Below are 25,798 nucleotides of genomic sequence, written 5' to 3'. Positions count from 1 at the left end.
ATCCGGATGGCCAAACGACACATGAAAAAATGCTCAACGGCACTCATCATCAGGGAAACACAAATCAAAACCACCATGAGATACCACCTGTCAGAATGGCTAACATTAGCAACTCAGGCAACAACAGACGCTGGCGAGGATGCAGAGAAAGAGGATCTCTTTTGCATTGTTGGTGGGAAGGCCAGCTGGTGCAGCCGCTCTGGAAAACAGTGTGGAGGTTCCTCAAAAAACTAAAAATAGAACTACCCTACGACCCAGCAGCTGCACTACTAGGTATTTATCCAAGGGATACAGGTGTGCTGTTTCGAAGGAACACACGCACCCCCGTGTTTACAGCGGCACTATCAACGATAGCCAAAGTATGGAAAGAGCCCAAATGTCCATCAATGGATGAATGGATAAGGAAGATGTAGTTTATATATACGATGGAGTATTACTTGGCGATGAGAGAGGATGAAATCTTGCCATTTGCAGCAACGTGGATGGAACTAGAGGGTATTATGCTAAGCGAAAGTAATCACAGAAAGACAAAAATCATATGACTTCACTCATATGAGGACTTTAAGATACAAAACAGATGAACGAACATAAGGGAAGGGAAGCAAAAAGAAGACAAACACAGAGAGGGAGGCAAAACATAAGAGACTCTAAAATATGGAGAACAGAGGGGTGCTGGAGGGGTTGTGTGATGGAGGGGTGGGCTAAATGGGGAAGGGGCTTAAGGAATCTACTCCTGAAATCACTGTTGCACCATGTGCTAATTTGGACTTAAATTATAAAAAATAATTATAGAAAAAAAAAGTAGCAAATGTGTAACATGCCGAGAAAAAAGTTCCTTGAGAACACAAAAGTTCACATGCATGGAAGGAGGCCATTCACTATAAACCGAAGAGGTTTCACACGCAATGCCAAACCAACCGATACCAGCAAAGAAGGTTAAATCAAGGGTATTACAAGTATAAGAAAACAACAAAAAACGTTTTCTCATTCCTCAAATGATACTGAATTGCAGTATGTGCTCAACAGCACATGTTCCAAACACCATGTAGACTAACACATCAGCTCACGTCGTAATAAAACAGGCCACACACAGAACCCGTCTATGTGAAATCCCGTCCGTGGCACACTAGAAACCAGCCATCGTGGAGTAACTCGCTCTATAAAGCTGTGACAAATAGATCTTTTCTACAAACAAGAACAGCAATGATCTTAAATCAGCTCACATTTCTCTCAGGTACTCGTTTACCACATGATAGAGCAGTAAGAAAGATAAAGCACTTAACCATGACTACACCTGTGCACCTCAGTGGCAACGAAATTTCTTATCCTACTAAGTTTTCCGCAGCACTGCCAACTGATAAAAACTCTGACGCTGCATGAACTTAACACAAATATTTACAAATCTCAAATCCTTTCAGGCAAAATAAAATTCTGCCAGAATTATTGATTTTTACAAACATTTAATACTTGGTATCCAATATGAATACTCTGTACAGCAGTATAAAGTAGCTTTAGAAAAAACGGATACTTGCACAGTATTGCATTATTTTGAAAATAGTTTTGTTTTGTTTTGTTTTTTAACAAAGAAACTCAGTTCTGTATCTGGCACTATTTCAAGCCTGATAACCTGGACCATATTCCCATCAAAAACCAAGTGAAGCGAGTGAGCAAATCACTAAAATGACACCCACGTGACCAGGAACCCAAAAAGCATCCGGCTCGCCGAAGGCAGAGCCCCACCCGGGGAACGAGGCACCTCGGGGAAGGCCTGGAAATACAACTGCTCCCAGGGGGGACCCAGAAAACCTCTCTCCACCTCAGTGTCAAGTGAAGGAGAAAAAATCTCTGAGAAGAACAAAGCAAACGGAAAATATTTTCCAGATCAGATAATAAAATAACAGATGCATTTGGGTACTTGGCTATGAAAAGGTCTTGAAAGTACTAGAATAAAGTTCATATTTATGGAAGGGCATATTACTTTAATAAATGCTTTAAGTATTAAAATATATCAGTTCATCGCATGTGTTTATTTCTACTATGCTTCTTGCAACTAGAGGGATGCAAATTTTTAGATTCTAGCACAACTATAAATCGGTCATCTGCATTAACTCTCCATATGAATACTTTTTTTTTTTTTTAATTTTTTTTTCAACGTTTATTTATTTTTGGGACAGAGAGAGACAGAGCATGAACGGGGGAGGGGCAGAGAGAGAGGGAGACACAGAATTGGAAACAGGCTCCAGGTTCTGAGCCATCAGCCCAGAGCCTGACACGGGGTTCGAACTCCCGGACCGCGAGATCGTGACCTGGCTGAAGTCAGACGCTTAACCGACTGCGCCACCCAGGCGCCCCTCCATATGAATACTTTTTAAACAAGACATAAAACTGTCATAAAAATCAACTGTCTGAAATTGCACCTGTCCCTGGTTACAGAGAAATTATAATCTCCGTAATAAGCCTTACTGTCTACACGACTGTTCTTATCAAAGGTTTTGTTCTACGCATCACTTAGCTGTGAAGCATGGTATATCATATAGACTCATCCGAATAAGATGATCCATACTAGCAAAAAATGAAAAAAAAAAAACATTTTTAAGGGTACTCTAAATAAAACAAGAATAAAATCTAAAGAAATGAGCGAGGTAATAAAAGAAAGAGGAAATTATGTGTCTCATTTCAAAACAGTTCCATACAGAGGAGCCATAAGATTATGCCTCTGACATGCCCAGTCACATGTGTGGTGATGAAAATAACTGGCCACACTTAGAGGTAAAAAACAGAGCATCAGTGGCCACTTAACATAGAGTTCATCCAGTCTAAGTAATTTTCTTTGAGTAAAAATGTATTTAGAATTTCGGAATATTATCTAAGCAACCTAATATTCCAACTAATTAGCAATTTAATTAATATCTGTCACAACTTTTTTCCAAGTAATTTTAATAAAAACATATACATAATTTTTGGTATTAATAAAATTATCTTAAAAGACTTTACATCATGCAACAATATGAAGGCACTTAATGCCAATGAGCTGTACACTTAAAAATGGTTAAAATGTGGGGCGCCTGGGTGGCTCAGTCGGTTAATTGTGAGACTTCAGCTCAGGTCAAGATCTCACGGTTCAGGAGTTCGAGCCCCATGTCAGGCTCTACGCTGACAGCTCAGAGCCTGGAGCCTGCTTCGGATTCTGTCTCCCTCTCTCTCTGTCCCTCCCCTGCTCACGCTCTGTCTCTCTCAAAAAAATAAATAAAATATTTTTAAAAATTTTTTAATGGTTAAAATGTTAAATTTCACATTATAGATATTCTACCACAATAAAAAATATAAGAAAGAAGAAATAAACGAACAGAACATGTTTTTAAAAAGAATATGAAAAACAACTTTTACCACACCACTTAAGTATAAAGCCGTAACATATGCCTAGCAAAGACTTTCGGTTCTCGCTAACGTAACTACATAGGAATTTAAACTTCTCTGAGGAGGCCGCCATTGGAGGATGGACGGACTTCTGCTCCCGAAGCGACACAGGGCTGGGTGTTGGGACTGAGGGAGGGACAGAGCCAGGAGAACGGGAGGCCGCGGCTCAGAAACCCAGCAGAGGGGATCCCAGATCCCGAAGGGGGGGACCCGGCCTGCAGTGACCACGCGGGAGGGGAGGTATGAGGGTGACAGTCCGTGCACGCCTTCCCCAGAGGGACTCGGCTGGGGGGCGGGGCCGGGGGAGCCACAGAGCAACGCAGTTAAGAACAGTGGAGGCCTTCAGAAGGTCTCGTGGACAAGGCAGGGGGGGCGGCGGGACACGGGTGCGATGACGGCACAGCCCCCCGCCCTTCCAGAGCCAGAGCCTGGACGACCTAGCAGGAGGGCACCTGCGCCTGCAGTCGTGCCCCCTCCAGGAGCTGGGGTCCCTCATCAAAGATGGAGATACAAGCAGACTGAGCACCTCTGTTGGTTTGTAACTAGGTCAACAGGAGGCTTAACCATACTGATTAGGACTCCGGGTTGGTCAACGAAAGGGAAAAAAGAATCGCTGTCAGTGATTCTCAACAATGAAAATAAACGGAAAATGTAATGAAGTCTGGCATCTTAAAACAGAACTTTAAAATTATTTCTTTGTAAAGAGCAACGTGCGGATTTGTTTTCTGCTTATAGTAATACAATGAGAAAGATTTTTGAGACAATCAGGAATAACTTATCTGGGCTGGCTAATTAATAAAGGACACGAAAGAATCGCTGTTGGTTTTGATAATGGCATCACGGCCACCAAGCACACGTCTGTGTTTTAGAAACGCATACTCAAGTCTGCAGGGGTAAAACGATGTGATGCTTGGCAATGGCTTTACGATCTTCAGCAAAGAGAGACAAGAAAAAAAATCAGTCCCGTGATCAATAATTGGGCATCCACATGTATGTTCTGGCCGGTAGAGCATTTGGTTTTTTCAATTTTTTTTTTTTTTAGTGTTTTTATTTATTTTTGACAGAGAAGCAGGCTCCAGGCTCCGAGCTGTCAGCACAGAGCCCAACGTGGGGCTCGAACTCACGAACCGTGAGATCATGACCCGAGCCCAAGTCAGACGCTTAACCTACTGAGCCCCCCAGGCGCCCCTAGAGCACTTGTTTTTGAATTCCTATGAATGATACCCGATTCAGGAAAACAAAATATCTAGCACATTCCCTACCACAAAGAGCATGTAAAAAATACATGAGAGGCAGAGAAACGAAGCAGCGATGGACAGAGGAAATGCCGAATTTTCACGCGGACAAACATGAATCCACAGAGCAGGTCATTGTGCCACGTCCCAGAGCAGGGGGTACTAACCGGACCGTCGCTGAGGCGCCGGTGGGGTCCTGTGCTCCTCAGCAATTCTGAAGTGCAGCGGAGACGTGGACAGGACACAGCCACTAGGCAGACAAATGGCCAGGAGAACAAACTCACAAAATGCACGTTGTCAGGACATCACAAGGGATTAACTCATGTAGATACGGATGTGCGATCTTTGGAAACGATCAAGCTTATTCCTCTTCTTCTAAGAAATAATCTTTACTATTTTTAACAAAATGGCTCTTTTATAATTTACATTCTATCCTGAAATAAAATACTTTTACATTGAAAATTAAGTATGAATCATTTACTTTTAAACAAGACAGAAGCAATGCCATGGGCAAGAATTTCTTTCGAACAGGTCAGGAGAGTTGGGAGTTCACCAAACTTTACTTTTAATTCTTAGAATCGACAGGAACGTAAGCTCCTGAGCGGGGAAAGCCGCATGCGGAAATCCTACCGGAGAAGACCCTACCGAGGCAGCACCGACAGGCTCCTTCCGGCGCCGAGACCTTGCCGAGACCGCACCAGAGCCGCGAGACGGATTTCCAACACGGCGATCTGACCGCCAAACATGGACGTCAGTAAGCAGATGGCCTGCACGGGACAGTTGTCACACGGTCAACAGTGAGCACACACCCGTGACCCCAACCACACAGGGTAAGGCTGCTCCTGTCATGTGGGCAGTTATCGCGTGCCAAACGTCACACGCGAGGTCACACTCCACCACATGGAGGAAAGGACGCGTACCGATGCACTCGGCAGGGTCTGAGGACGGCACGTTTCAGGTATCACCTTTTGCTCGCCGGCCTTGCTCATCATTGCACACGATCCGGCAACCTGAATGCTGAGGCTCCTGAAATCTTAATTTCCAGCAAAGAGAGACAAACAAGCAACGTTTACGGGGGAACGAACCCCACGTGCCTGCACGCCCACCGCACGTGGGCCTGTGCGCTCCCGAGAGCCCTTGCCCTGGGGCAGCTCAATCCGGCGGAGAAGGCATAGGGCAGCTGGGGCGAGCCCCGGTAACACAATTCCAGGGGCACACACACACACACCCAGATCTAAGAGGAGCTCCGGTGAACCTTCAAGGGCAAGCAGGGGGAGGAGAAGAAGGCACTCAGGTCAGCAGAGGTTTGGAGGGTTCAAGCAAAGTCTGCAAGTAAGTGACGGTCGAAACGGGCAGTGACCTCCAACGAGGAGAGAGGCTGGGCTGGGCCAGGCTAAGAACTCGGACTCTGTCCCCAAAACACAGGGGCCTTAAAGGAGAAAGTAGGGAGACTGCTCTTACAGGTGACATGGGCTGTGCCTGCAGGAGGCTCCTGAGGGGGGCAAGCTCGGGGAGGGAGGAGGGACGGAGTCAGGAATCACGCCCACATTACTGGCAGGGCAACTCCCGGCATGGAGGTCGCAGAATCTGAGAACAGACGGGAGCCGCCCCAGGTCAGTCCAGACCGTGGAGTCGGACAAGCTGGGGGGCTGTCCAGTCACAGGTGTCAAGTCGTCAGCAGGAAATATGGACAGTGTGGACTCAAAAGCCCTTGGTATAAGCTCGGGACAGGCGCGGCAGCCCTGAGGAGAAGTGTCCCTCGGAGCCCTGCGCACAGAAGACCGGGGCACCGAGGACCAAGGGAAGGGACACCCACCCAGAGGTCGGAGTGAGCTAACAGCATGGCCTTGGGACCCAGAAGCTGCCCGTGGCCTGACACATGGCAAACACGCCTCGTCTGCACGTTCTGGTGACCAGACTTTCTACGCCGAAGGTGTCACCCTCCCGTGGCAGAGGAAGACATTAATAGAAGTTACATGAAATTTAGATCAAAGGTGACCTGAACTTTCACCTTACCCTTGTAACGTAAAACGCCTTCCAATTCAAAGTTCGCCAAGTTAAGTATGAGTAAGCCAGAGGAGCTTCCAACCCACAGGCACGGGGCACTCTCAGAAGGCAGGCTAATTTTCAAAGAAAAAGAGAATGACGTGGCGGTCTCACCCCTCAGGCTTCCGTCCCACAGCTGCCACTGAGCAGGCAGCCGGCTCTCGGCATTTATGACCCAGAACCGCACTCAATCAGGCTGGTGTTCAACGGTCTCGGGTTTTCTGGAAACCCACTGTCCAGTGAAGACGAGACGGCCACGACCTGACCGCAACTCGACTGTCACCTGCAAGGCTATCACTTCTTCCGAGCTCAAGGTGGCAGCCGGTGCCACGTCCATCCCTTCGAGGCGGCCACGTGGCACCTGCGTCCTGCCGGGTGGTGTCTGGAGATGAGGAGCTCCGCTAACAGGGAACAGACCACGGTGGCAGAGCTCAGGAGATACCGACCACAGCTCTGCCTCCTCTTCCATCAATGTGCAAACAGGGTCAACGTTAACAAAGGGCCAATAGGCCTCCTCTGGCTATGCCAGACTTGGACTCTGAAGGACTCTCCACGCCCTCTCTCCCGCCTGCCACTCGGTCCCCTGGAGCCTCACAAGGCTCTAGGACTGTCTCTTTCTCACTCTGGGCTCATTCTCAGGCCCGCACACACCCGCGGCCGTCCAGAAGGCGGCCAGGCAGGTGGGTCGCTGCCACCCCATGTGCACCCCAGGGGCGGAAGGCCTGGCCCTGACCAAAGCACAGGCCAGATGTGTGTTCCCACCCAGCCTGGCACCTGTGCGGACACTTGGCCCTACAGCACGGCCAGCTCCCCGTCCAGGGGAGCACCCCCCTTGTCCAGGGAGACCAGAGGCCCCGTCGTCCCTAGACCTTTCCACACTCAGTAAAAGCAATCATGATACGTTCTTAAGTGTCTGATATACAGACAGATGGGGGAAGTTCAGAGGGAGTCACGATTATATCCTCCTTTACCTTATTATGCAATCAAGATCTACCTAAGGACGCCTAGGGGGCTCAGTCCGTTGGGCGTCCGACTTTGGCCCAGGTCATGATCCCACGCTTCGTAGGTTTGAGCCCTGCATCGGGCTCTGTGCTGACAGCTCAGAGCCTGGAGCCCGCTTCAGATTCTGTGTCTCCCTCTCTCGCTGCCCTCCCCTACTCTGTCTCCCCAAAATGAATAAACATTAAAAATATTTTTTTTAAGATCTGCCTGGATTTTGGTGAGTGAAATTAAAATTAATATTTCTTTTATTAAATAGACTTAGAAATAATTGACCAAGTTTACCAACTTTAAGACTCGAAGCATGCAGTCCTAAAAACACTTCACAGTTATTATTATTCTAACAGACAAAAATAATTTGGTTTTAGTTTAATCATTCTTCAAAAATGAACCTAATTTGGTAAAGTTTTCTTCACATGGCACTGGCCAAGTTCATCATACTCACCATCCACACTCAGAACTGAGCAGGAGCGAAAGGTCACAGGGAGCCAGGCCCAGGACAGGCAGGCTTCCTTCCATGTCCTCTCCTTTCTCCAGGCCGTGTGCACAGGGACGCCGATTCTCCTCTAGGAACAGAACTATTGATAATCTGAGCTGAGATTAAAATGGTCAGTCGAGTTAAAGGCAAACAGTTGGCACCACGGGATGTTGATGGAAACACACGTGGGCTAGAGTAATCAGGTCACGAGTCAAGGAAAGCCCTCAGACTTACACGAGGTAAAGAACAAGGTTACAAATACAGAGCAGACCCCATACGTGAGGCCTGGAAAGAAGGAACGTGGAGTGTCAGGCACACCTAGAGTTTAACCCTGTTCTTAAGGCAGGATCAGGTTTACCTGCTAATAAATGGGCCTTCGCACACAAGAGGTCACGAAAACCAAGATTTAAAGCATTAGGAAGAAAGCAGGTACACTGAATAAAGGTAATTTCTGACCTTCGGGAAGGCCGGGGGAGGGGAGGGGAGACACAAGCTACACCAAAGAGCAGGACGAATGGTGAGAGACTTGGGGGCAGCAGGGAAAAGCCGAACTCGCTGTGACAGGAGAGTCAGTGCACTGCCCGTGCCCCACAGGAGTCCCAGGCTGGACTGAGGAGGGAAGTCCACAGCTCTCCCAACAGACCATCCACTCCCGTTGTGACACTGTGGTAGGTACGAGAGCAGAGGGTGAGGAAGGGAGGTGTGGCCAGGTAGGGGCTGATGAGGTTTGGAGTGGGGGTGGGGGTCCAGGGCCAACAGCCAAGAAAGAGTTCTTGAGACGTCTTCCGTGCAACAGGACGGTTTTATTAAAGCACGCACGGGGACGGGACCCGAGGGCAGGAAGGGCTGCACTGGGGTCCCGAGGAGTGACAGGTTATGCGCTTGGGAGCTGGGGAAGGTAAAGACTAGGGGAGTCCCCAGAAGGACTTTCGTCTGCTAAAGTAGCCACTTAAGATCCTGGAGGCCTGGCTATTGCCAGGCTAAGGTGGTTCTTCCTCTAGCAAAGCACTAACATGAAGACAAAGGGAGTTCCCGTAGAAACATTTTCCTCTGCCGGCCTCAAGTACCTTGTCAGTGGGCTTCAGGGTATAAGGAAATTCAACTTTATCACGTCTTTCTGCCTTTGTTTCCCCCATCAGAACCAACTGTGGGCAGAGGGAGAATAGTGCAGAGCAAAGGGACTGGGCCAGCCCAAGGGGATGGGGACGCACAGGGGCGTCCTGGGGGGGGGAGGGGATGAGGGACAGGGGAGTACAGGGGAGGCCCAGGAGGTGATGGGGTCACGCAGCGGGGGAGGGGGGGAGGGGTGTGGGCACGCAGGGGAGGCCGGGTGAGGGTGCGGGATGGGGACACGCAGGGCACCAGTCTGCTCAGTCAGCTCGGCATGGAACAGCTCTGGAAGGTAGCTCTGTCCACCCTGGACCCCTCAGCACCATGACAACCCACAGCAGCCAGGAAGCCGCTGCCTTGGGCCGGGGAACACATGCTCTCCTGGTCACCAGACCGCAGTGCCCTGCACACAGGATGGGGTGACTGGCCCACCCCATCCTCCCTCACAAGATCCGCCTGGTGCTGGTGGAGCTCTGAGGTCAGACGCTCCACTTGTCCCCGCCTCCTCTCCGGCCCCCTCCCCTAACCCAGAACCCTCGCAGGCTGATCAGCTTGGAGAGCACCAGGGCGGGAACCCCACGGGGCAGGGTGGGGGGGCGGGGGTCTGAGTGGCATTACCTGGCAGGCTGCACAACCTGGACTCGACCCTCCTGGAGAAAGTCTCTCTCTTCTTCTTTAGGTCAACTCGGGTCACACAACGATAATGATGTCTTTCAACCAAACTGAAGACCCAAAGCTGAGAAAGCAGAGCAGGCGCACACACACGCACGCACACACACACGCGCACGCGCGCACGCGCGCACACGGAAGCCCGTCATCACAGGTGGGTGTGGCTCGAGCCCAAGTTGAAAGATGGGTCAGGAGAGGGAGACACACTGCACGTGGCCTCAGAGGCGGCTTGGACCCCTCCCTTCCCTCCACAGCGGAGCCTCCGGGTGCTTCTTCGGCCCCCCGACTTGGGTGCAGACGCCCCCTCTGACTCACAACACTCCGCCCAGGAGGGCGATGTGCTCTGACCCCCACGGTCCACGCCAGTCTCTCGGAGCCCAAGGGCACGGACACACAGGTGCGAATACACCCACGTGTCACCCGGCCAAAAGACACGGGTGACAGCAGTCACCTTTGTCAAAAAGAAAGATAGGGGCGCCTGGGTGGCTCAGTCGGTTGAGCTTCCGACTTCGGCCCAGGTCATGATCTCGCGGTCCGTGGGTTCGTGCCCCGCATTGGGCTCTGTGCTGACAGCTCGGAGCCCGGAGCCTGTTTCAGATTCTGTGTCTCCCTCTCTCTCTGACCCTCCCCTGTTCATGCTCTGTCTCTCTCTGTCTCAAAAATAAACAAACATTAAAAAAAAAAAATTTTTTTTAAAAAAAGAAAGATAAAATTTCCTCGTTTCCAAAAATACACCCGTGATACTGTGACTTATAACTAAGAAATCCATGTATGTGGATTTCCTGTTCCTGACACAGATCTCCTTTAAAACCCTCGGAATATCCCAAGTGAAGAGAAGGACAAAGAAAGGTGTCTTTTGTTGTGTGAACGAAGTGCCTGTTGGAAAGCCCCAAGGGTGGGGGCAGGTGGCCAGGGGAGCCACAGGTGATGAGAGGCTGGCAGCTTTCGGTCCAGCCCCTGACCTGGAGGTTGGGTTGGGTTCAATCACCAGCGGGCAACGAGTTAATCAATCGCACCTACTTGACGAGGCCTCCGTTACACCCAGCTTCCAGGCTGGTGACCGCGTCCACACTGGGAGGCTGACCCCACCCCCAGCTCTACACGCGGGACCCTCCCCCCCTCGCCATCTACACCCCCCCATCTGGCTGCTGTCTGTGTTCTCCATCACACCCTTTAATAGACGGGTGAACCCGTAAATAAACGCTTCCCGAGTTCCGCAAGGCTCTCTAGCAAATTAGTCGAACCCCAAGCGGGGGCGTGGGAACCTCCAATTTGCAGGCAGTTTGGGCAGAAACTTCAAGTAGCCGGGGACCTACCACCTGTGACTGGCATCTGAAGGGGGGTGGAGTCTCACGGCCTGAGCCCTTAACCTGTGGGTCTCCACCTAGACAGTGTCAGAACGGAGTTAAACTGCAGGCCGTCCAGCCAGAGTGGTGGAGGACTGCCTGGCGAGGGGAGCCCCACACGTGTGCTGACCGGAAGTGCCTGAATGGGGGTGTTTGGTTATTTCCTAATACAGTATCCTGCCCAAATTTTCTCCACAGCAACTGTGTAAGAAGAGAACAGAATCCATACTTGGGGAAGCACACCTGAATGGCTCACCTGAGAAACTAAATTCTGAAAAAAATCAAGTATCTTCCAATTTTTCAAGCTCCATAAAGCTGGCTCTTCACAGGCTGTGGGTGCGTGCGAGTGAGCCCCACACGGATGCCGCGACCCCAGAAGGAACAGCTCGGCTGCTGGGGTCAACGGTGTCTTCAAACCAGAAAGAACACACGCGAGCGTCGGAGCAGAGACCTCTCTGCAGATGCTCGTGCGGTCACCGTCACGTTTGGAACTGAGATTCCAGCCTGCGGTCCCCTCACCTGCCCGTCTGCACATCCCGCCACCAACTGCTGGCTCTTTTCATCCACGAGGAGACTCAGGAGCGGGGAGGCTACAGTGGGAATACGTAAAAATTGAGCTGTAAATATTTAAACTGAAAGCTATCCAGGTTTTACTTACACATATTTTTAGTCAAGTCTGAACTATCCTGAAATAACTTCTTCACCAGCAAATAAAAACCTCAAGTGCATACACGTTCTGAGAACGTGTGTGAGGGAAGTAGCGACACCGCCCACCAGAAAAAGGGCGGTGGGGGGGGGGGGGGACGTGGCGGGGGTGGGGAGAAGCTTCTAGTCCGGGTCGGAGCCAACGGACCGGTCTGTTCAAAGCTCTCCCGCACGACCGATGCCAGGCAGCCCCACACCCACACCATCAACAGCACTAGTGCCCAAATGGCATTAAACTCGCAACAGGAATAAACTCGTGGGTCTAGTCAGGAAAACGGCAATTAAATGATGCCTACTGTTTAAATTGTTGCCTAGCATGTGTCATTTAATTTAAAACTTATCCTGAATCTAAATTGTCAAGAATTCAGAAGGAGAATTAAAATAAATGGGACATTTAAAACCATTGTATGCCCGGGGCCTCTGGATGGCTCAGTCGGTTAAGTGTCCGACTTTGGCTCAGGTCACGATCTCGCGGTCCGTGAGTTCGAGCCCCACGTCGGGCTCTGGGCTGACAGCTCGGAGCCTGGAGTTGCTTCGGATTCTGTGTCTCCCTCTCTCTCGGCCCCTCCCCCACTCGTGCTCTGTCTCTCTGTCTCTCAAAAATAAATGTTAAAAAAAAATTTTTAACCATTGTATGCCCTACATAAACTATAAATGATACGCAAAATCAAGTTTGTAATTATTTTCTTGACAAATAATTCCACATAATTAATTTCAGGAAAAGAATTCCAACATAATTCTAAGAGATGTGCTTTGTCCCTGTGATTGACAAACGTATTCAAGTTGTTAAAACATTCTGTTCCACACACGGATGAGTGGCACCGGGAAGAATGCTGAATCCTTTGGGAAATATAGCAGAAACTGCACCAGATCACAAGGCACCTGCACGTTGGTTAAGCTGTGTTTTCACGGGACTCATCCCAAGAAAGGGACCGTCTTCTGTTAGTTCTCTGCCCCCTCCCCCATGTGAAGTAGGAGACGCTCAGGGTGCTGGGACAGCAGCCCTGGAGGCAGAGGGAGGCAGAGGGCACCGCAGGCCAGGACGGCACGCTCTGCAGGGACCTGCCGACGCATGCCGGGGACTCACCGGTGCACAGACAGTGTGAGGAGGGCACAGGATGGCCTGCAGCGCAGGACCGTGCAAACTCTGCCCGACCACACACTCGGCCCGTGGGGCAGATGCCTCCTGCAGAGGCCTCACTGGATGGCGCTTCCAGATAGCACACACATGCTCAATTTTAAGTTAAAAACTTCGGGAAATGTGCCTGTGAAGTGAATCCTTACGCTGTGCAGACGGGTGCGACACAGCTGCTCGTGAGGGGCACGGAGACCCTGGATGGGGCGCGTCCAGCCTACAGAGCGGCACGCGGCCCACCGACAGAACATCCGTCCGCAGGTCCAGTCACCTGTTAGCACTGCTGAGCTGTACAGTGGTGATCCCGCGTGATGGTCCCAGACCTTTGGAAAGACACTTGGTTTTTAGAGGAGGTACAATTCTGCCATTTGACACAGCGTGGACTAATGCTTCTGCTCAATTACAAATTAATTCACGTGAACGGCTACCTAAAGGAGAAAATAGTAATAAAACAGGCACATAAACAATAAAACTGTAGCAACACCATAAAAGGTGTCAGAATCACAGGGGGGAAAGCTAGCATTTCCAGAAATAACAATCTGTGGGTTTGGGAAGACCCAAGACGAGGCTGGAGACGTTGCCAAGAAGAGGTGTGAAGGCCACAGTAATTGATACCCTGACTAAAAGTACATGTTTATTTTTTTCAGGCACCCTCCAGTGCTCTCCAAACATCAGCTCCCATTCTCCGAGCCCCCGTGAGACATCTTAAAGACAGGAAAAGTCCATCTTAAAGACGGGAAAAGTGAGGCACAGCACCGCTCATTTATCACCAGCAGCTGGAAGGACTGGGGCTGAGCCCAGGCGGCCTGCTCACAGCACGGGAAACAGCACCCGTGAGGCCAATTCTACGGGGCAGAAACTTCCAGAAGACAACAGAAGTATTTTCCGTCTCTCTCCTCTGTCACTCTGCAGATGTGCCTAAATTACCCTCAACTTTTCTTCCAGTCACCATGGAGAAGTCCTCACTTGGTCAATAAGATAACAGACCTAATACCGGCTGGCTTGGAGCCTGATGGGAGCTTAGCTGGCATTTTAAGTTCTTTCCTTCTCGGGGCGCCTGGGTGGCTCAGTCGGTTGGGCGTCCGACTTCAGCTCAGGTCACGATCTCGCGGTTCGTGAGTTCGAGCCCCGCGTCGGGCTCTGTGCCGACAGCTCGGAGCTCGGAGCCTGGAGCCTGTTTCGGATTCTGTGTCTCCCTCTCCCTCTGCCCCTCCCCTGTCCATGCTCTGTCTCTGTCTCAAAAATAAATAAAACATTAAAAAAAATTTTTTTAAGTTCTTTCCTTCTCAACCTCAGTTCAGTTCTGACTGAATCCTCTGCTACCGGAAGATGCTTCTTCTGCTCTGGGCCCTTAGGAAGTAACACGGAAGCAAATTTGATGTTCTAGCTCCCGAAGGCCCTGGACTTGAGGAGGAGGGGCCCGCAGGTAACCCAAGCCCAGCTGGGGACGTTGGGACACTCCTGGCCGACACAAGAGCGTATGTGCAGGGACCACAAACCAGAAAGTCCTTCTAGAAAGCATCCGAAGTATCCCGGTGCCCATGCCCTTACCTTAAAGCTTCTGTCTTCAGACACTGAAATGATGATATGCGTTTGCCATGGACAGAACTCAGCTGCAGTCACGGGGCCCCGGTGACCCTCCAGCACAGCTAGTGTAGACCGGCTCTGGGAGAGTTTGTGAAGGAAGATCAGTAACTGAATGTTCTGGCAACTCTCGTTAAGAAGTTACATACATCTCACAGAAAACGGTTTCTGTTAAAGTCTACACAATTCCCTTTTCCAAATGTGAAAAGTACTTGTACATAAACCTACAAGTTCAAACTCAGATGGCTGAGCTGAGAGGGAAGGAAGCAGAGGCCTCCCGGGGCCATGTGCACGGCAAGTTTAGAGACAAGGCTAACTGAGGCCGATCCAGAACAGAGCCAGGCAGCAGGAAGGCCGGGCTCTCGCACCTTCCCATCTACACCGTGTGCTGCCCTGAAGCCACCCTCCAGTGCCAGGACTTCCCAGAACAGCCCTGCAGGGGTGGGGACGGCGTCTTGAGATAACACAGGACAGCGTGTTCATCTACTACCAAGCTAGCCTTCTTCCTAAGTCCCTGAAGCCTGTTACAACCGGGCAGCCCCAGAAGACAGCGTCACAAGCCGGAATCACATAGCGCGGCCGAGAGGTGCTGGTGCTGTTCACCTGGGACTCCGGGCACCTGGGGTCAGGACTGCTCTTCAACCCCTACAGCATCCGGTCAGACAAGATCATGTCCCCGCACACACATGCGGGGAATACGTACGCAGCCGTATCCACACAGCGACTTGACCAACAAGTAAGCACTTACACCGAGAAGACGTTCCCAGAGCGACCAGAGACCCCTGTGCGGCACGGCCACTTCTGCCTCTCGTCACCAGATGGACCAAAACAAAAGGCGAGGTGGCGATGTGCACAAGAACAGGCTCACTTCCAGATTGGACGTGAGGACATACACATTTCTGCTGCCTCCAACTTCCGTAACACGACACTGTCCTAAAGAACACCCCATTTCCTCTCAGTACTTATGGTCGTGGCTTACGTTAGTTTAAGTGCTCACACTCATTTAAAGTCTCTCAGAGCAAGTCTCACAAACCGGGCCCTCCCTAGTGCTCGGGGAACGGTGCTACCACACCCCAGGTTCGTGGGCAGCCCGCACTCACCTCGTACAGGCCGCTAAGCAAGGGAGAGGGCAGCGTGGGCTGGCCGGTGGAGCCAACAGGCGCCACCTCCCTGCTCGCCCGCGGGGTTGACACCTGACTCCGGTCCTGCATCTCTGCTTCCGGGACGGACAGGGCTCTCTGCCCTCCTGGCTCGTCCCACAAGGGCGGTGAGCCCTGCATCGCCAAACAACCCCCAAAGCCATTCTGAACCCTAGGACACGTCCCCTCACCTGTGACTTCACCGACAACACTAGCCCTTTGTGTGAGCCTCAATTTCACAATTTGGCCAAAAATCACTTGAACGCAGAAATGGACACTCTGGGCCCCAAACTGCCTAGCACACAGAAAGCCTGCCATCAGCTAATCCTCGAGCAAGATTTCATGCCTAACGTTCTCCATAACCTAGCGTTTTTTAAGTGGGTGTGGCAAAAACACTCTTCGTAGGCTAAGAGCTTTGTTAACTGCACTCATTTGGCAAATAGCAGCCAAGACACAACACCAGGCCTTGGATGATCTGTCCCCAAAGTCTCTGGCAGACGTAACCCTGAGGAAACAAGAGGCCTCCTTCAACCCCCCCCCCTCCCGCCCCACCCCTGCTCTCTTACACCTGGCTGACCCTCCAGGGCTCCCATTTCAGAATCAGATGCGAGACTTGAAGTCACCAAGAGGAAGGGGAGACACAGTCCCTTACACCCATCCCAGTGAAGAGATAAGTGAGAGACATCCAGCTCCCGAAGAAAGCAAGTTTTGTAAAAGAGATCAACGAAAGCGGCACTCTGTGAGGGCTTGGAGAGGTCCGCAGAGGAGGAGCTAATGAGAGAAACGAGATCGGACTGAGCGCCCTCACTCAGCACAGCTATCGCCGGATTCCGTGCACAGGTTTCCTAACTGGCCCGAAACAGCAGGAGCTGGTTCAGGGGGCTTTTTCCCAGCGCAGGACAAAGACGTGTTTTCCCTCGCTTTCCCTAACCCCCTGACGAAAATACGCCCACATGAAAATACTGTCGATGAGAGGCGGGCAGGGCCCCAAGGAGGCCCCGCCGGCAGACGCGGCACCCACCTCGGTATCCAGCATAAAGATTTTATTCCCGGCACACACCGCAGCTGCTCGGTCGTCCGGGCTCAGCCTCAAATACAGCGCCTTCCCCAGAAGAGTGCCCAGGACGAGCCCTCGAGGAGTCAGCCCTAGAGGGAGTTTCACTGTTAGTGTCAGGCCGTCAGAGTGGCCCACGAGCCACAGGGAATCACCGACCACGCAGCCCTCTCTCTCTACGTGATGCGGAGTAACAAGGACTCTGACGCGACGTTAGCTCCTCGACGGTACTAAAACCATCAAGTGCAAACAGTTCTTCTGGAAGTATGCGGAACGCAAGAACCGTCCATCGGAAGATGACTCTGTGCCTTTGCAGATAACAGAGGTCTCTGCGAAGGCTGCAAGTGCGAACGTGTGGGGGTCACACAGAATGGCCCACGGTCCCGGTTCGTCCCTCCCCCCGTGACCACACCTGCTCCAGGCCTGGCCGCGCGAGCTGCCCGGGCTCGCTCCAGACAGGCAAAGGCACGGGGCGCCCATCCGAGCCTCCGAGACCTGCCCACACCACGAGGACGTCTCCGGGCAGGCCTGCGGGGCCAAGGCAACGACACAAGCCAGCCCTCAGCTTCAAGCGGGCCCCTCGACCAAGCCAGCACCGGGCAGTGAGGACCCAGCACCACCAGGGCTGGGCCGTGGGACTGAGGCTGCCTGCTGTCCAGCAAGGTCATGTCAACAGCAAGACCCCGAGCCTACAGAAAGGGAGCCGTGCACACACCACGTGGGAGTTCTAGTCTGGCCAGGCTAAGCCCATGGGTCCGCTCCACGAGTATTTAGCAGGCACCGATGCTACCCCCGGCACCTGTACAGGCACTCGGGATAGACCAACAAACAAAACCAAGTCCCGCCTTCGTGGAAAGCTTACTCTGGGGTAGGAGGTGGGGGCACTTAGACACCCGTAACCAAAATATGTCGATGAATTACATACAGTGCTAGAAGGAAGTGAACACTGTGAGAAAAAGCAAAGCACAAAAGGGGACTGGGGTCCAGGGTGGTGGTCAGAAGGGCCCACGGCACCGGAGAATTGGACGGGGCAGAATCAGCAGGGATCCTGAGATGGCCCTGGGGGCAGGCCACTATGCCTGGACCGTTCCCTGAAGCTGGGGGTAGAGGTAGGGGTCCTGTAGCTTTGTCGGCAAGGCCCTGGAGAGCTTTGGGCAGCGGCGGGATGCACTCAGACTCCAATTTCGCAGGGAGCCCTGGCTGTGGAGTTGAGAGCAGAGCCCCGGGACAGGACTGGGACACAACGGGGGGAGCGGGAGGCGCCAGCACAACGCGCCAGTGAGCGAACCCGCGGGGCACGGTGAAGGCAGGTGTGAGAAGCATCCACGCTTCGCACGTGTTCTGAAGGGAGAGCAGACGGAAGCCGTGGGTTGGGAGGACGTGGAGGCGAGGAAGGAAGACAGGACACGATGCCGTGACTTCTGACCGGAGCGGCCGCAGGGAAGGCTGTGGGAGGCAGGTGCGGGAAAGGTGGTCAGGACAGGTAAGCCTCAGAGCTATCAGCTGTGCACGTGGGCGCGTCCAGGGCGGTTCACACCCGAGGCCTCGGCGAGAGCACAGGTGGCGGCTGTCAGGGCCTGGCTGTCATCAAGGGAGTGATTTTTGAGGGGCCACAGGAAAAGCCCCCGTGCCAACGTTAAGAGGTGGGAGAGTGACAACGAGCCAGCAAAGGAGACTGAGGACAAGTGACCAATGATGGAGCACTCCAAGGTCCCGGGCCACGTGCCGTTTCCCAAGTCCAAGTGCAAACCCAAATGGCTCTTGGACGCGAAGGTACCGTAAGTGAGCCCGCCTTCTCCACGGGCGCAGAAACCAAGCCTGGCTGCGATGCCCCCGGCCCAGGCCACGGGGGCACAGGCAGCGGCCTGCGGCTTCTGAGAACCGCACCCCCATCCCTGCAGTGAGGGCAGAACGAGCCCGTTCCGGTCCCACTGCCACAGCTGAAGACACAAGAGCAGCCCTGGCACACCCACCAGACTGAGCTCCGTGTGAGCGTGAATGCTGTGCCTCAGGGCCCAGCTTCGACCCCCTGTCCATGCAGTGGACCGCGTGTGCCAAAGCGTACAGGAGTTCTGAAGGGCGACTTAAAAATAAACCTTGGGACACAGCCCTTCCAACACGGAAGGCTACGTATTGACAAAGACCCATACGGGGAACAAATCACTAACGTGGGGTTCACCGCACAGATGTGTGTGCGTGCCCTGTGTACACACATTCACGTGTGTGCACATGCTATACAACATGTACCTGTACGTGAGTGCTCTGTGTTTATGTACGTGCGTGTATGTGCTATACACACAGGTACACATGTGTATACTTACGTACATGTATGCACATGGTAGATACACATGTACATGTGTGTGCGTGCTGTGTGCTTACATACACAGGTGCATGTGTGTGCTGTATGCTTACATGCATGTGTGAGCATGTGCTGCACACGCGGGTACATGTGTGGTGTGTGCTTACTACACGTGTGTGTGCTATACACACAGGTACATGTGTGCGTGTTGTATGCTGACGCACGTGTGTCTGCACGTGCTATACACATAGGCACATGTGTGTTGCTATTACTATATTCACATGTGTGGTATGCACGTGTGTACGTGTATGCATATACACAAATGTACATGGGTTATATACTTATGCGTGTGCTGTGCACACGTGTACATGTTATGTGGACATGGATACCTGTGTGTGCTGTATACATACGTACATGTGTGTGTGTGTGCTCTATGTGTGTACTATATGCACATGTGTCCATCTACGTATGTGTATGCAGGTCTATGTACTGCGTATATGCGTGTGCGTGCACATATGCATATGTGCTCACGTATGCATGTAGTGTGTAGCATGCACTGCGTGTATGAATGTATATGCACTATGTGTGTATCTGTGTATGTCTGCATATACTCTGTGTGCATGTATACGTATAAGTGTATATACGTGCACTATACGTATACATGCATGCCTGTATGCACATCCCTGCGTGTATGTACTACTGTATCCACACATATGCATGCATTATGTACTATGTGTGTGCATGCATATGTATGTGTGCACTATCTGTGTAGGTGTATGTGTGTAGGTTTACATGTGCATTGCCATATATGTATGTACATGTGTGGGTACTACATAAATATCGAATATGTGCACATATGTGTGGGTGTGTATATACGTGCTATATGTGCATACAAAGACTACGTGTGTATATGTGCAGGTGTGTGTGTACTATTTGCACATGCATGTATGTTACATGTGCATGTGTGTATGTTATACGTGTATGTGCTTTGTGTACAATGTGTACCGTGCATGTGCATGCCACGTTTATATACGTGTGCGTGCTCTATGTGGGTGTGCCATGCGTATGTACATTCATGCATGCACTGTGCTTGCGTGCACTACGTATGTTTGTGTACTGCATATGTATGAGCATGTGTATATACTATTTATGTGTATGTGTGTGTGGCTACGTCTGTACCACATGCGTGTGTATCACAGAAGTACGTGTGTGTGTGCTGTGGTGATACACTGATACTGCGCTCACGCTACAAGTTAAATGAAGTGAGGTCTTCCATTCTATTAACTGCGTTTTATACACACGGACATATACTACTATCATGTACACGGTCGCCTAAGGTCCCCTGCCACCTATTTGGAGTAGTCCTACGGATTCTCAGTGTCACTAATCACATAACGTTCACACTCCTTACCGTGGTCCTCACCTAACTTCTCAACTTTGTTTGCTCAAGCTCTAATGTCCCCATGCTCCCACCCCGCGGGCTCCCTCTCAGCTCTTCAGACAGGTCAGGTTCCGCGCACAGAGGGCCCGTGCGCACACGGCCGGCTCTGCCGGCAACGCCGCTCCCACGTGGCACGGGGCCACCGTCCGGCACCAGCCCTCGCTTGCGTCCAGCTCCTCCTCATCCCCCAGCTCAAAAGCCACCTCCCCAGAGATGACACCACGTGGACGTGTCCTGCCCACGTCCTCTGTCGACACCTTGCCTTTCTCTGCTGCGCTCCCCACAACCAACAACCAGTTACTTGCCTATTTGAAATGTGTTTCCCTCCCCTCACGGTCTCTGTAAGGAAAGAACACTTCAGTTGCCTACCTGTTTTCAGAGGTCCAAAAAAATCACAGATATCAAAATAAGGAAATACGTAAGAGTAAAACTAATGAGCCTATCATATCAGATCCACACACGGCAAAAGTCAGCACGTGTGAATGCCTGGTAAGCTTCCCACACAGAACATCCAGCTTGGACACTCAGTTTCAAGGATAAAGGAGTCAAAAATGCTCCCAAGCCCCTGTATGTTACCAAGTCTATTTAAGGGTGAGTCGTTCCCTTTTACACTTTTTTAAATGTATTTTAAGAGTTCATTTACCTAGAAGCACTTTCTGTCTGCACTCATCCAGACTCCACAACATAACAGAATCCTGTGATGCGGAACAGATGAGAAGTGGACTCACTGTATTTCCAAATGTCACAGCAGTGATCGGCTGACGGTGTCCTCTTAGGATTAGAGGCTAACAAAGTTAACAAGAAGAGAAATATCATCAACGACAGAGAACACTTAAAGAATAAAGGAACATAATGGCATAACCTCAAACCTAAGAAACCAAATGGCTTGAAGTTTTCAAATATGTTTCTTTCATATATTTACTTATTAAAATTCCCGTTAATGTACTATTAAATTACGGTCAGGTGAACCATCTTACCGTCACTCAACATCGTGGATCACGCGCACTAGTAAAATGATACAGGTCACCTCACTCTTCCATTTCCTCATCAGTCATGAATTAAGCAAATGTGTGTCGCGTCCCTGCAGTGTGCCACAGAGGTCCTGCTGTGCTGGACGCTGAGGAAATGAGAAGGATCCGCAAGAGGAGGGGAGCGTTCCGGCCGCTGGGAGACGAGGCACATTTACGAGGCTGCTGGTACAAGCGAGGAAGGCGATGGGGCCACAGAAAACCTGGGCAAGTGCGACACTGTGACGAGCGTGTTCACAGCTCTGACCAAGCATGAGGAAACCGGAAGCCGGCAGAAACGTGCAAGCAGAGGAATCTGTGACCAGACTTGTAACACTGCTGCAAGGGTGGAAGAGGGACGATACTGGGGACACAGTGAGACCAAACACTCCGAAGACAGCACAGTAAAGGCCTGAACTAGGGTGACAGGGATGGAGACGGGGGCAGACAATGAACCAAAGGCTCTGTGACCAACGGGCATCGCGAGATAGAAGAGGGACAAGAGCAAAGGTAATCAGTGTTCGGGCTGAATCCCTAGGGGAATGGGGGCATAAGGAAGACGGCACGGAATCAGGAAAGATCAGATTGTCTGGGCTATGCTAAGGGAGCTCCTTTCGAGCTGACAGCCAGCACACAGTAGGTGCTATGACGTGAGGGCCATCGCGCAAACAGGAGGACCTGCTCATGGCAGGCCAGTTCATCTGTACCAACCTCCTGATGCGGACGACAAGAAAAGCTGGCAAAATTTGCAAAAAAAAAAAAAAATCTAGATGAGCAAGATAAGGCACCAGAGAGCAATGAAAGCAACAAAGAATTAAGACCAGAGAAGAAGGAAACTGAGAGAAGGGATCCAGCACGGGAGGCCATTCACCCGTGAAGACTTCTACCAAAACGCAGCCTTCTGACAATTCCGGTAGAGGCCATTGAAAGCTGAGATACTCACGGGACTAGAAACACAAACGGGGTGTAATCATTTTCAGGTACAAACAGAATTATCTTATTGGGATAAGGGCAAAGAATTCCACTGCCTGCAAAGTACCTCTGAGAATAGAGTTGACAGCCTTAAGGTGAGGACTCCATGCATTTTTTTTTCTTAAAACACCACATTTAAAATTTTTTTTTTAATGTTTATTTATTTTTGAGACAGAGAGAGACAGAGCATGAGCGGGGAAGGGTCAGAGAGAGGGAGACACAGAATCTGAAACAGGCTCCAGGCTCTGAGCTGTCAGCACAGAGCCCGACGCGGGGCTCGAACTCACGGACCGCGAGATCATGACCTAAGCCAAAGTCGGCCCCTTAACCGACTGAGCCACCCAGGCGCCCCTAAAACACCACATTTTAAAACACTGCTTTAAAAAAAGAATACAGCCCACTGCAGTGGGAGGGAAGGGCATGTTGCCAAACGCCCAGGGCTAGAGTAGTGACCCAAAGGACCAGGTCCAAGGAGGAGAGGTGAACGGGCCATAGAAGAGTGCTCACAAGCCCACCTCCAAGTTCTCATAATCCCTGACTGGCTTAGAGTGACCAGAAATTGCCAGTGCCCTCCTCACCCAGCCAGCTATCAGAAGCAAACATAAATTATCTCTGCAAGAAGTTAAGGTCATCCAGAGCCTCAAACCAGCTGTGCATTTTTTTTAATACTGACTGTCTAGCAGTCAATCAAAAATAATCAGGTACTCAAGGAGTCAAGATTATTCAGTCAAAACCCAAGAGAAATACCCATGGAAAACACCTACTGACAAATCATCCAGATGGCCTTGAAACAAAACCAGAACCAATCCAGATTGCAGAATTACTAGATAAGGACATCAAAACAGTCCTAATTCTATTCCATATGTTCAAAAGATTAAATAGAGATATAAACAATCAGTAGTTAATAACCTTCCAAAACAGAAAGCACCAGACCAAGATGGATCCACTGGTGAATTCTACCCAATATTTAAGGAAGAAATTTTACTAATTCTCCAAAATCTCTTTCAGGAGACTGAAGAAAAAAAAAAAGAAAACACTATTTTCAGAGGAAACAGAGTAAATACTTCCTTACTCATTCTATCAGGCCAGCATTACCCTAATTCCAAAACCAGACAAAGACATCACAAGAAAAGAAAATTAAAAATCAATATATTTCATGAACATAGATCCAGAACTCAACAAATATTCAAAATATTAGCAAATCAAACCAAATAATGTATAAAAAATTATATACCATGACCAAGTGAGATTTGGAAATTTATTCCAAATATGCAAGTCTGGTTCAACATTTGAAAATAATTAATCCATCACATCAACAGGCTAAAGAAAAAAAATCACATGAAAATATCAAAAACATAGAAAAAGCATTTGACAAAATCCAATAGCAATTCATCATAAAAACTATCAGTATAGTAGGAATAGACGGGAACTTCCTCAACTTGGTACAGAGTATCCACAACATAACAAAAGCTAATGTATTAAATGGTGAGAAACTATAAGCTTCCCCACCAAGATTAGAAACAAGACAAGTAGGTCCCCTTCACCACTCCTTTTCAACATTATACTGGGGGTCTTAGCTAATGCAATAACAATATAAAAGGAAGTTTAAAGGTATAGTGACCGAGGAAAAAGAAATAAAACTTTGTTCATGGATGATATGCTCACCTATGTAGAAAATCCAAAGAACTGGCAAAAAAAAAAAACAAAAAAAAAACTGAAACTAAGAATTATAGCAAGCTTGTAGGATACAAAGTTAATACACAAAATTCCACTGGTTTCCTATATACCAGCAATAAATAAGTAGAATTTGAAATTAAAAACACAATACCATTTACATTAGCACCCAAACAAACGAAATGCTGAGGGACAAATCTAGCAAAACTGTGTAAGTTCTCTATGAGAAAAAATAAAACTCTGTTGACAGAAATCAAAAAAGTAAATGAATGGAGAGATATTCCATGTTCATGGATAGAAAGACTCAATATTATCAACATGACAGTTCTTCCCAACTTGATCTACAGATTTAATGCAACCCAATCAAAATCAACAAACTGATTTTCAAGTTTACATAGAGGCAAAGAACCAGGATAGTCTCATGATAATGAAGAAGAACAACAGAATTGGAGGACTGACACTATCTGACTGTGAGACTTACTATGAAGCTACTCTAATCAAGAGCAGTGGTATTGGCACAAGAAAGGAAAAATAGATCAATGGCAGAGAAGAGAGAGCCAGAAATACAGTCAACTGAATTCTGACTAAGGAACAAAGGCAATACAATAGAGAAAACTGTAAACTCCTAAAAAATAACACGGGAGAAAATCTAGATGACTTAAATTTGGTGATGACTTTTCAGATAAGCCACCAAAGGCATGATCCATGAAAGAAAGAACTGACAGGCTGGACTTCATTAAAATTAAAAATTTCTGCTCCATCAAAGACAACACCAAGAGAATAAGAAGACAGATATTAAACGGTGGACAGACATCATTCTATATCTGCCCAAATCTATAGAATGTACAACACCAAGACTGACCCCTAAGGTAAATGGTGGACTCTGGGTGATGATGATGTGTCAATGTAGGTTCATCAGTTGCAACAAATGCAGGACTCTGGTGCAGGGTGCTGATAGTGGGGGAGGTTGTGTGTTTGGTGGGGTTGACACAGGGGGCATATAGGAAATCTCTGTACCATCCCCTCAATTTTGCTGTCAATCTAAAACTGCTTTTGAAAAAATAATAAAGTCCTTAAAAAAAAAAAAAAAAGGTAAAAAGTAGCCCCTAAAAAGAAAAAGTGTAGCCAAATTTTCAGAACAAGAAATATTACCAGGGATGAAGAAATGTCACTTCATAACATTAAGAGTGTCAATTCACCAAGAGACTATAAAGATACTAAACATACATGTGCTTAATGACAGAGCTCCAAAATACACGGAGCAAAATTGACGGAAGGAAAACAGACAACTTACGTCTAGCCACAGACTCCAATACGCCTCTCTTAGTAAGTGACAGAACCAGAGGTCATGAGTAGAAGATGCAAAGAACATGATCAAGCAATGTGACCTGACATTTACAAACAGAGATGGGCAAATATTCACAGCATTTTATCCGTAATACTCAAAACTGACAATATCCTAAATGCCCACCACCAGGAGAATGAATA

General features: G+C 49.5%; 1 protein-coding gene and 1 long non-coding RNA gene across 2 annotated transcripts in view; one reads left to right on the top strand and one right to left on the bottom strand.

Annotated features, from left to right (window-relative positions):
* WDR27 (WD repeat domain 27) overlaps positions 1-25,798 on the bottom strand; it is a 154,744-nt gene that overhangs the window by 117,054 nt on the left and 11,892 nt on the right. The window contains 11 exon segments of the mRNA XM_040448666.1: positions 4,820-4,902; positions 5,298-5,419; positions 5,618-5,685; positions 6,669-6,772; positions 8,143-8,263; positions 9,904-10,021; positions 11,820-11,890; positions 13,412-13,463; positions 14,692-14,805; positions 16,885-17,009; positions 21,301-21,442. Coding sequence (XP_040304600.1) covers positions 4,820-4,902; positions 5,298-5,419; positions 5,618-5,685; positions 6,669-6,772; positions 8,143-8,263; positions 9,904-10,021; positions 11,820-11,890; positions 13,412-13,463; positions 14,692-14,805; positions 16,885-17,009; positions 21,301-21,442 — 1,120 coding nt within the window.
* On the top strand, positions 219-20,360 carry LOC121013177 (uncharacterized). Its single transcript, XR_005782546.1, has 3 exons — positions 219-409; positions 5,194-5,199; positions 20,348-20,360. It is a non-coding gene; the product is annotated as an uncharacterized LOC121013177 (long non-coding RNA).

Source organism: Herpailurus yagouaroundi, unplaced genomic scaffold (assembly GCF_014898765.1).
Source record: "Herpailurus yagouaroundi ecotype Mexico unplaced genomic scaffold, PumYag 198, whole genome shotgun sequence".
Taxonomy (NCBI): Eukaryota; Metazoa; Chordata; class Mammalia; order Carnivora; family Felidae; genus Herpailurus; species Herpailurus yagouaroundi.
Note: the sequence above shows the minus strand (reverse complement) of the source record. Positions and strands in the feature narration are given on the sequence as shown.